This window comes from Danaus plexippus (genome assembly GCF_018135715.1).
Source record: "Danaus plexippus chromosome 18 unlocalized genomic scaffold, MEX_DaPlex mxdp_35, whole genome shotgun sequence".
Lineage (NCBI taxonomy): Eukaryota > Metazoa > Arthropoda > Insecta > Lepidoptera > Nymphalidae > Danaus > Danaus plexippus.
In genome coordinates, this window is record NW_026869854.1 from 2,060,162 (window position 1) to 2,072,813 (window position 12,652).

Below are 12,652 nucleotides of genomic sequence, written 5' to 3' on the forward strand. Positions count from 1 at the left end.
TTAATAAGAAAAGTAATTATAAAAAATATTTCCATGTTACCAAGAGGAATATATATTTTATGGCTATGATTAATTTTAAAGTCGGCTACAGAACAAGTCAATTGATGAATGAATTTAATATCGATTAACTGTCTGATTGTCCTGAAGAGAGGCGAAGAATGAACAACCGAAACGCTTTATACAAAAAGAGCAGCGAACGAACAAAATGACCAATTGTGTGCTTGAAATGTCAGTATTTATTGTTGCTGCTCATATAATTGACTATATCATAAATTAATATATAATAGGTTCATATATTTCATATAAATTGTATTAATTAAGGACCAAAAATTTGTAGTATTATATCATGCTGATTATATAAAAACAAATGTTTAATATCATATTTAGTCATTATATTTAAAAATGCTCAATTCATATTATGTCAATAGAAATGAAATATTATGAAGGTTAATATATATCTTGCAATCACGGCTCTGTTCCTGAATCTTTTCACAACAACACCGTATTTATACTTTCGTACAATAGACGGTCCATTACTTAATTTCCTAATGTGCATTTTCATTACTTTTGTTCTACCCGTCGTAGTTTGTTGTTTGATTTAGCTGTATAAGAACAGTCGCTAGGAATTTCCAGCAAACCCTACATTTCAAAAGCTGTTCTTAATTGGACAATCCTTTGACCGCTCACGGTAATAATGAAATACCAACAACTGCGCCTTACGTTTTTATTTCGTCCACTGTGTATGTCACAGTCATTGATTTTTTTGGGGACTTCATGAAATATTTGTACCTTTTAGAAATTAAAAAGTATCCTTGCTTTGTTTTCATATTCAGTAGTAAACATTGGAATCCGTTTCCAATAATACGAATATTGTCAAACCATGTGCCATATTGATTGTTTTGCTTGAGACCCAAAATAAAATACAACCTGGTGCCATCTATCAAAATATACACTAAAATGTACTCGAATTGAATTACACAATTAATTTGCTCATTTTTTGTATATTATAAACCATACTTTTATTTTAAATACAATTTTACAATTTGGAATAATTGTCTAATATAATTAATTAAACGTCCTTTTAGTTAATAAAGGTTTTTGTGTTTTTTAACTTAAAGTAAGTCACTACATCTATTATACTACATACGAAGATCTGAATAACTTACAAGTCTAGGAGCACAAAAGCGTGAAACAAAATACTTTGAAGCCTGACTCGTGAAGGTTGACCTAAATTGAATACGATATCGAACTATGGCTGCACCAGCACAAGCGGTCTGGAATTATTATTTTTTCATCACAACTTTCTGACGTGAATTAAATTGGCCGATACCAACCAAGACTGGGAGACATTAATAAAACGTAAACTACATATTACATGAAGTACTCACTTCTATTAATCAGTACATATTGAATTATTGCTTTCATGACTCCGAAAACAACTTTCTGTCCTGTCAAATGTATTGTTTTTACATATTTGTAGAATTTTTAAATTCAAATTTAGCTTAGTAACAATTGACTGACAGTTTTATCGCTTACTTATGTTTGTTCGCTCCTTAAACTATAAAAACTTTACTCCTAAATCACCATTTTCCTTATTGCAAGAATTGCTTATTTTTTCACATGTCATTTACCTTCAATTGATAAGGAGAGTATTTGAGTAAAAAATTACTTCAAATATATTCATAAACTAATTGAAACTTTATTATTTTGGCTAATTATCTTATTGAATGATGCTGTCCTGATCTCCTGAACTCAATTTATAACACTTCAATCATGCACATGCATGGAAAGAGTCACAAACGTCATCCATTCATATTTAATTTCTAATAACAAAATGAAATCAGTTTGTTATTTTTTGATTTCATAGTATTGTTTTCTCATTTTATGTTTTGAGTACGATATTAAGGGATAAAAAAAATAAGGAATAATAAAAATACTTACTAATAACCGTGAAATTAATTCTCAAATTTCTAGTCGGTGAGTTTTTGAAGTCCACTCGACATCGGTACACTCCACTGTCAGCAGTACCGACATTATCTACAAGAAGAATGGCCGGGGTCGCTGTGGCTCGGAAGTAAGCTCGTGAACCGAAACCCGTTGGAGACGACCAGAGCTTGGGCTGGTTGACACTACGTCCACGAACATCGTAACTGGAAAGTTAACAGTGTTTATATGTTATGACTTTTGAAACATTCATGTCATTATAAAAGTAAATTGTCTGGCAAAAAAAAAGTTGCAATAGAAGTTTTGTTTTTATTTTATTTCTTAGCTAATGAGCAAACGCCTTTTAAAAGTAAAAAATATGATCGACAAATACATGCTCTTCCTAAATACCAAATTTAAGTTATAAGTCCTTAAATTGACTGCTGAATTTCATTGAAAAGATTTGATAGATGAAGTTTAATTAAATAAACGAGAGAGAGTTTCGAAATAAATCAGTGATTATTAAAATGAACTTTTTTTTATTTGGCCTACCTGTAAAATGGTTCCCAGTCAGCTTCCTTGAACCACAGCACCATAGCAATTCTATCATCCGCCGAGAGCGGCTGGGTGTCGCAAGGTAGAGAACCTTTTTTCCCCAAAACTCCCGCAACATGCGCAGTTGGAACTATAGACAAAAAAAATGTTTGTATTTGTTGGGATCAAACTCTAAAAATAACAGTTTCTTTTTCCACCTGGATCTTGTTTATTAAACTAATTTGATTTATTATTACTTTGTTTTATCTTAAATAAAAATATAGTTTACATATCACAAAACGTTCTCAAAAACAAATACATATACATATAATATGTTTTAAAGTTTTTTTATGTGTATGAACTCATATATTTCAAACCAATTGAATTTGATTTCTTTTGTAAGTATATTTTTTATTTTTACTATCTGTTTATATCCTTTATGTAATTTATATATTTATTTCAGCAAGTTCTGAATGTGAATGGGAAAGGTTTGTCTGGTAACATTATTACGAAGTTTTATAATGGGTCCTTATAACTTAATACTTTTCCATCAATATGTATTGCAAGTAATCAATGATATCACTACCTATAGTGGACAGGAGATTAAGTTCACAGATTCATCAATGTGAGACGTGCATTCAAGCAAGACAGTCGCACGGTGTCGTATGTCTGTTGCCATGAGATTCATTTTAAAGATCAAATTACTTCATTTAATACAATAATATTACTTTATAATTGGATAATTCAACTGATACATGAATTATTTATCTAATCTAATTTATTCCTCACCTATAATTGCTACAATAACTATGTGATAGACGTTTTTATAAAAAGTGACGATTTTTTAAAACTATTAACACTGTTGTGATTAAAAAGGATTCACAACTTCATTTACGACTTTCAAAAATGTACTTAAGTTTAGTCAATTTCAGGAATTCCGACCTTAAACTTCGTCTATCAATTTATTTTGGTATATCAAGCGGCTGGCTCTAATCCGAGCAAGCGTTGAGGGAACAACAAATGGAACGGATATCAACCAACTGTATTTGTAAGAATTAGGAAAAATGTTCAACACAAACGAATACGTCGACAAACGTTTGGATTAATTCACAAGATTTCTAACAACATTTTATCACTTTTCCCTATATATTTTTTTAGTGAGTAATATTTTTTAAGACTAAACATAAATAAAGTTTCCTATACTATAGAAGGAAGGTAGACCCTGGCTAAAGCTGGGATAATTGCCAGGAAGAAGAAGACTAACGACGTTATGTGTATTACCTCTAATAAATAATATTTTTTTATTCATTCAAATAATACCATTATAAATATTTTTCAAAATATAATATAGCGTTACTGAAGTGGCTAACTCAATATCAATTATGCTGTATGAAGGTAAAAATGCAAAACGTGTATTTGCTTTCAATCACTGACAAATTCAAAATAGAATCGCCCGCTATCGCTTACAAAATATATTTGTACGCCGTCATTGTTTACATTAACAACAAACAACTCCCGAGACACAACACGTACATTACCAGACTTCAATACCAGTTCATTGATACTGGCTTCGTAACCTTTTTTTAGAAGTCTAAAACAGATTTTTCTTATGGATTATTTCAGAGCGTTGAATAGAATTTTACGTTCTATTACTAAGATCCGTTGCTGTATTTTCTGTTACGATTTCATACGAATATTCGTTTCTTGAAGATACTTTTAAAATTAAGAAAATATAAACCATTCTTTAAATTAACACATCAAGTTTTTAAAATTACTCGTTTCTATGCACAAGTAAATTTTGTAACAAACTTTGCATAAATTACGTAATTTTTTTCGTAAGTAGATAGTACACGTTGTTATGAAAAATTAATTTTTTTCGTTCTAGCGCCTGCAAATAAGTTTTTTGTAAAAGGTTTTTTACTTTTCATTTATCTCTAGACACGCTTTTGGAGTTATTCTTAAAAATCCTTTATATAAGTGCATTGAATGTAACTTATTTTCATCTTAAAAAGGCCTAAATGTTTGATTTAGGACTATACCACAAATTTAACTGAACTTGTAACACAATTTTTGCTAAATCAGTAAAACGTCAACTAATTACATACATATATTGCAATCTAAATATAAGCTTGTAAAAGAATGAAAAGTCCAACATGAATCCCGCAGCTACAAATATATTTTAAAATGCACGAAAATACACCAAAAGGAAAATTACCTCAAACGGACGGTGCTGTGTTATTTATTTTTAACGCATAAATTAGGGCATGAGACCAATAGGGAAATGAACGGTCCGACTTCAAGCACGTGAAATTTGTGGCAATATAGATTAAAAAGGACATTAAAATTTCTCTAACCATGAAAACATGTTCTGAGAATCTTCTGTTTTTAAATGTGTAAGTAAAAAGTTAATAATACGAGAAATAAAATTTAGTTTTGTTAAAATTCTTTAAACTTCACACTTGTCTATTTCTATTTCAAAAGCAACGTTTAAAAACTCGTTTAGTTAGAAAAATAATAAATTACTCTTATTAATACATCAATCAAGGTTCACTGATTGCAAAACAAGTTAAAGTATCGAACGCCCGCGTTTACCACTCTATGTGCTGCGTGTGTTGGAACATGAAAATTTGTATTGCATTTAAAACAAATTAATTTCAATAATATGTTACAAATAAATATTTGAAGCATTTTGAAATTCAATTGGAGACAGTCGAATAGTCTGTGTGACACAAAAATGCCGGAAAGTTAGCTTGACTTTGACCAAAAAAAAAAACAGTGAGCCAGTTTCATCAGCAACAAAGAACGGTGAGGTCAACAAAAGAAGAAAGCTTTCGTTTCATAGACGAGTGATCTGGTTCAAATGGATGTTTGTTTTCTAAATGTATTTGTATCACCTCTGAAATTAATTTGTACGAGTATATATTTATACATATTATTATATGATCAAAAATTCAATCACACTGTTATACTTTATTCTGTATTTTTAATCTTTCTTGGGCCGTTAAGAACTTTCCATATTTATTTCATATTTGTTTTACTCGAAACGTTATTTTTTACAAAAATTAAAAGTACTAAGGCAATAAAGTCCTCGTAATGTTCTTTGTCTAAATTGCCACGACGCCAAATACGGAGCTTTTACAGTCTTTCATTCATAAATCTTCGTGTATTATAGTATTGATGGACAAACGCGAAACATTTCCTATATAAGGAAGAATGTAAACTTGAATATTGGAAATTTAACACTCACTATTACTAAGTTGCTAAATTGTTTTATTAAATTGCATTTTCGTTTGGCTTGCGTAAACACAACAGCAATTATTTACATTGTTAGGCCTTCTCACTTAGTTAATAAAATATAATTTCATTTTAAAATTCCTATTTTACTCAAACAAAATACAATTTTCGAAACATGTTATTAATAAATATTTAATCGAAGTTTTTAACAAGCCGGAACTTCAATTAAAAATTTTCAAAATCACTCACTATTAATCATCTTACATTTTCGGAAGTACTTATATTTTAATATATAAAAATATTATGAAACCAAAGTAAATCTGTGGGTATTTACTGCAGGTATTATTTTCACTTTATTAGGCTACTCTTACATATGTTATAAGATGGAAATGGAAGAAAGCAAATGTATTAAATAGAGTTAAAAGCATTATGTTTAATTACTTGGTGTATTCTCAAAAGCGTTACCAAAAATCTCGAGCGCTTGTCCATTATTCGGGTTTGTTTATTTATTCTGTTTTATTTATACAAGCACCTACCTACATATATATATACAAGTAAGTTTTTAAGAATACCCTATATTCCGTTTTTAACTTAGCCATTTTTTGTCTTTTTCAAATGGGATGACGCCCCTTCATAACCTTTGATGTCCACTTATTAACCTAGTTCCTAGCTCTATCTCAGGACCACATTCATTTCAAGACTAGATATGACATGTGACAATTTAATCTTAAAAGTAATAATATATTCCACTAAATGCTAATATTCCTAGAGCTACAACAACAAAGTCAAAATCTGGTTGTGGCCCAGAATCCAAATTTGATGTCGTATTATTTTTTTGCAATAAATGTTACTACAGCTTTGACTGCACCATCCCTAGCGTTGATATTTTTATATATATTTTTTTTTGTATTTCTGCTTTTAAACGAATGGATATCTTTTTGTCTCGGATTCCTTTACTGTGCATTTATTAAAACCTCATTTCTCTTACATAAAATATGACGCCAATAGTGTGAAAAATTATAACATCACTTTTATAGAAGAATAAAACAATATTCAATATACTCTTGAATATTAATAAAAAAAAATAAATGAGAAATATTCCAAAAGCAAACTCTCAGGTGCCCCAAAAGAGTTGTGAATTGATATTCAAAAACAAAGATAACAACTTTATGAGTTTGATAAGAAATTTAAAATTCCGAACGGGGTCAAAAAATCAATATACACCTACCGGCAGACCCTGCCTTGCTAAAGATATGATTCCGAGTAGGTAGCGAGGCAAAGGCTATAATATTTAATAGCGCTGAGATAATATACTTTTACGTTAGAATTATGCGATCTTTGTTAACGATATTGGCCATATGTGATCTGAAAAACTTAACGTGATTAAATCAACTGGATGAAAAATTAACAATGCAAACTAAAATAAACAAACTACATATGGGAAAACGATTTCAGAATATTAATGTTGATTGTGGAGCAATAAAAAGTAATCTATCATTTGTCATCAATCATCAAATGATTTTCTAATATTAGACTTCACATGATAAAATCTATGAGAAATATAATCATAATTTCCCTAGAGACAACTGATGCCGAAATTCACTTACTTGCTATTTCTATCAAGAACTTTTTTATGCAAAAATTTTGTATTTATACGAAAGGAGCAAAAATATTTGTTTAATAAATTGAACACACTTTTAATAAAATAGTATTGTTTATTATTCTCCTAAGAAAAAAAAATACAATTAACAATTTTTCTTTTTCTATGAAAGATTAAGGTTGGAATGAATGTTACAGTCATTTCTATTATTTTAAATTGAATATAAAAATCCATAAATTTACTTGTGGATTCCACTAAACTATAAAAAAATTATTAACTTTTTAATATAATGTTAATTAAAAGCGTGAAAACAATGAAAATTGTGCATTTATACCCTTTGATACAGGTTCAACCAGAAGGTATAAAGGAAACCCAAAACAAGTGTGATTTTATTGAATGAATTATTTAGAAATTTTGTTTTTTGTCATCCATAATTTTTCTCCGCGAGAACCGTTATTTCGTGTATATTTTTTGTTCATATTCACTTTTATTGTATTTAGCGTAAATTAAAATTTTTATTTTGGTGTTCAAATAAAAATAGGTAACTAAAAACATAAAATTTTCAAAGGCTTAGAAAAACATTAAGATTTATGGAATGACATCAGTGATACGTTCTTTTTAAAAGATCGTAACCATCAGTTAGTGTTTTTTTCGAAAGCTTATCATAATTATAAACCTCAGGATAGGAGCACGATATTTGCCTTCTCAGATTAGTTATAAGTCCAGTTGGTTTGTATTCATTAGCCTCAATTCCGATTTCTATCAAATTGCATATAAACTGTTCCATATAATCTGAGTGAAACTCTAAACTAACTACCATTATAAATTCAACGTTTCATCAATATTGCAATGAAATAATTAAACTTTTGTACATTTATTTATATATAAAACTACTACAGACTGGTATATAACTGTGTTATAACAAAGCCGTTTATTTCCAAGCATGGGCCCACAACTCTATTGATATTTTGAAATTCTTTGAGAAATTGGATATAGCTGATTGAAGCTTAAGTGAGGGGATCGTCGAGCTAAAGTGGCAGTGGGTAGTTATATGGGCCACAAAAGCGAAGACTGAACTAGTAAACGAAGTGTAAGACGCCGTCAGTGGCGTGTGGTGGAATTTCCGCCATCAAGACTGACTTATCCTTAATTCTGAATTATCTTATAATATTGATATGTTATGTGTGCTTGAAGAACATCAGTGCTTTGGTGTTGATTACCAATCCTTTAACAACAAACGTATTGACAGCCATATGTACAGTTTGCAAACTTGATTGAAATCTAAATAGCAGACAGGGTGTATCTTACAACATCATATAATATAATTCCTACAAAAAGACACACTATTATAACAATATAAAATAGTTATTCGTTATTCAAACAGTAAACAAGAAGTTGAAATTATCTATCTTGTTATTTATTCATGTCTCTATATAATTTAACTTTATTAAACCTGGCGGTCCTCTTCATAAAGTTGTGCAGCAATCGTCTTCTAAATAATATATTTTGAGTTTGCTATATTTTATGAATACGTTTCTTAAATATACTCTTTAATCAATTAATATTCATTTCGACTTCGCAGATAGCCCGCATACATAATAATTTCAAGATAAGTTTCGCTTTACGTTAAACGAAATTGTTTTTTGAAGAAACTCCGTTCCTGTACGTACTTTCATATGCTAAAGTTTTTATATTTTTCAATATAGTCTTTCAGAAACGAACTCTGTTTCAAATTGCATACCTACTTATATAATATAGTCTGCTCATAAACTTATATTATTTTAATTCCTGCTGTCAATAGTTGGTCTTTTTCCTCTGACACTCATATTTCAAAGCAATAACAGGACAGAACTAAAAGTAATTAATAAGTTTTGTTTTAAATAAATTCAGCTTCTTTGTTTTTTTTTTATGACATTTATATTTTCCCTCAACAGTAGTTGCTTAAAGCATGTTTTTGTGCTTAACGATCATGTAAATAACTAAGTACTTTTAAAAAAGAGATTCTGAATTTATATAAAACTTAAATTTATATAAAGCTTAAAATTAAAAATAAAAATTACCCTTTTATGACGAATTATCAGAAATATAATCCTAAGAAAAGGACGGTTCAAGTTTTTTCTCAGAAAATATTCCTTTAAAATTTTTTAGCACTGAGAAAGTTAAATCCTGCTTTGATTATAAATAACAATTTAAATGAAACTAAAATTAAAATAAGTAGCTTTAATGAAAATCAGCTTTTAGATTTACCTAACGCTAAATAAAAGAATTGCCCCTTAGTTAACCTTTGTATGCTTGATACATTGTTTGGTATATTCCATACCAATTTCGTCTTTTCTTCATTAGTGTCTTCATTAGTGTAGATGACTCTCCCAGATCAGAGTAATTTAGTAAGATGGGGCAAAGGTACCGAAAAAACTTGCTACATCTGCTCGAAGGCAATTGGAACTGCTGAGCATTTGCTGGTGGGATGTAGGGTACTCCTAGATAGCGGTCAGTACTCGCGTCGTCACGATAAGGTTTTAGAAATGAAACATGAAGCGGTTAGTCACAAAAAAAACGATCAATAGGTTTTGTGAGAGAAGGCAATAGGGCTACAAATTCAAAGGTCAAGCCTTACTCTATTATTAAAGCGGCTTCGGATTGGCCTTTAATGACGGACACGTATGAGAAGCAATTGAAGATCCTAGAGGATATTTATAATAATAATAATAATTTGTTTATTTCAGACAATTTACAGTCCATTTGTTAGTTACAAAAAAAGAACCCTTACAACTATGTTAGCATAATAAATAATGATAATAAGACAAAAAAATTAACATAAGAAAGGAAAAAAAAAAGAAAAGATTATTTGCTTAGCCTAACCTGCCTCACCTCACGTTGACAAAGTGCTGAAGCGTAGGCTCGGCCAGCTTGGCACTGAACATTTTCAGAATCCTGTTGGGACTTGATCGCATTCTGTTAAGGAGAGATGCGGTTCTTTTTCTTATTATAGACAACAAATCATCTGTACCAAAAGAATCCATTATTATATTGCACTCTCAGTGCGTCTAGTGCTTTCTTGCTGTAACAGTTCCACAGGGCACACGTATAAAATGTTTGGCAATACGACTTAAACAAAGTTATTTTCACCTCTTTACTACATCAAGCAAACCTGTGGGCAAGCATATTACATTTGGCGGCAAGTGCCCTTCGTTCACGTTCAATATCTGCATGGTCTCTGAGATCTTCGGAAATGTAATGACCAAGATATTTAAATTCTTTAACCTGACTTAACTGTTTTTCATTTAGTCTTAAAACCGGTTCATAGTCAATTACCCTTCCACGGATCCCAAAGATCATGTACTCACTTTTGTTGACATTGTACGTAAGGCCATGTTTTAATGCATATTTCTCACACATCTTTAAGAGACACCTAATAGAACCAGCAGACCCAGCAGAACCATGTCGTCTGCGTAACTAAGGTTATTGACACACACACCGTCTATCCAGCATCCGACTGGCTTGCTGCTGAGTCCCACGACCGCGATTTATGCGTCCGCCTCCAGACCGCACATATTTTTATATTCGCGAATTTTAAAGCGCGTTGTACTAATAGAGCTCACGGTTCCTTGGGAAACCAACATCCCCAAAGACCATGCCATCAAGGTCAACAAGTATTACGAGCTCACTAACGAACTCACTAAGAATATGTTTGTTGTAAATTTGTACGCGGTAGAAGTAGGAGCGAGAGGTATAACAGCCAAATCTCACTACAACCTGCTAAAAGACTTAGGCCTGTCAAGAACTAACATCAGTTCATTCTTGGAACGTGCGTCGAAGGCAGCCCTAGTAGGCTCGTTTCAAATTTAGTTAGGCAGAGAGAGCACTTTGGACAGTGGAGGTGAGCGTTCAACGCGCGTGAGATAGGGGCCCCTCAAACCTACACCTGGGTCGCAAGTCCCAGACACTGTTGAAGCTCCTCTCCCTGCATCGCGATGGACCCGGCACCCGCACGGTGAATCCATGGAATGCTGAGAGGTTTCGTCTATTATTTTTATTCACAAATCTTATATACATGCTTACACAATGCCATGCCATAACACAAGATTTCAAACCAATGTAGTGTGAATGTTTTAATACTTAAAGTTACCCGATTAAAATAAACAGTCCACTGTATCATACGAATAATTAAAATAACCTTTTACTCAAAATAATTCTACATCTGTAGTTACACTTTTATTGGAATTGAAAAACAGAACGTTTTATAAAGTATTATAAAATATAAATGACTCTTTACGCTCTCAGAATTTATCGTTTGTAAACGTAATATTTTACTCTTTTTATAATTAATTTTACTATTATTTTCGAGGTTTTGATTTTCAGCCAGTGTAGCGAGTGTGCATGAAGACACTTTCCAAAAAGTAGGAAACACGTTGGTAGTACGTGTTCGGCATTGGTGATTGCATACTTGATACATGTCCTGATGTGAACATAAGATTTTAGTGCTGCCCTACTCTTGTTTGTAGAGTTTATAGAGAAACTGTTTGTAACGACTAAAGGTAACTATTGGTTCTGCTTTTAATATGTTCCTGCAATTAAACTGTTTGGAATAATTCTATAGTCCAAACACTACCAACTTAAAATGACTGGCGTCATTTTTAAATTAAAATTAAAGGTATGATTATAATATTTCACAAAATAATTAAATTTATACTGAAAGATGGTTGGTAATTTATTTATTTAGATTCAACACAGCCTTGTTTTTTATTTTATTTAACAATGAAACAATAGTAAATAGCGAAGTAATTACAAATAAAAAGTAAATATGAAAGGATCGTTTCTTATCGTTTGTCAAAATCATAATACGTGTAAATGAAAAAAACTATACCTGTAATGTAAATTGATACTTATTATTAATTCACTGTGGTAACATAAGACCGTTGTGAGTGTTTACTATAAAGACTTACGAAACAGCGACACAATGCTATTATCGTTTATATCGTACAAGAGCTTTCAAGACAAGGATTAAATATATTTTCCTAACTCGGGTTCACCTCCTTACAAATGAGTTATTTGAAATCAGAGGCAATGACGGACGTTATTCATATATAAAATATTTTACACAGTTTTATATTCGTTTAAAAGGTCTTCGAAAAAAAAACTGTATCGTTTTTATTTGATCTGTTTTAAACTTGACACACGAAGTTTTACTTTTTCTAATTCTTCCTGCCTTTTGTTTGACATGTGGTAATTTTAACAAAGTCGCCTTGACTCTGCTAAAAACTAAAACCTTATTTATATGATCTTATTATAATATAAATGTGGTTTGAACAAATATGAAAAATAAAAAGTTCACGTTGATTATATCTACTATAAAATAAT

At 30.7% G+C, this 12,652-nt stretch overlaps 1 protein-coding gene across 1 annotated transcript in view; it reads right to left on the minus strand.

The window, feature by feature from the left end:
* LOC116773178 (nephrin-like) overlaps nucleotides 1–12,652 on the minus strand; it is a 47,152-nt gene that overhangs the window by 18,888 nt on the left and 15,612 nt on the right. Inside the window, exons 2-3 of the mRNA XM_032665580.2 lie at nucleotides 2,476–2,608; nucleotides 1,942–2,150 (exon numbers count right to left, since the gene is read on the minus strand). Of these exons, the coding sequence (XP_032521471.1) occupies nucleotides 1,942–2,150; nucleotides 2,476–2,608 (342 nt within the window). The remainder of the gene's footprint in view (nucleotides 1–1,941; nucleotides 2,151–2,475; nucleotides 2,609–12,652) is intronic.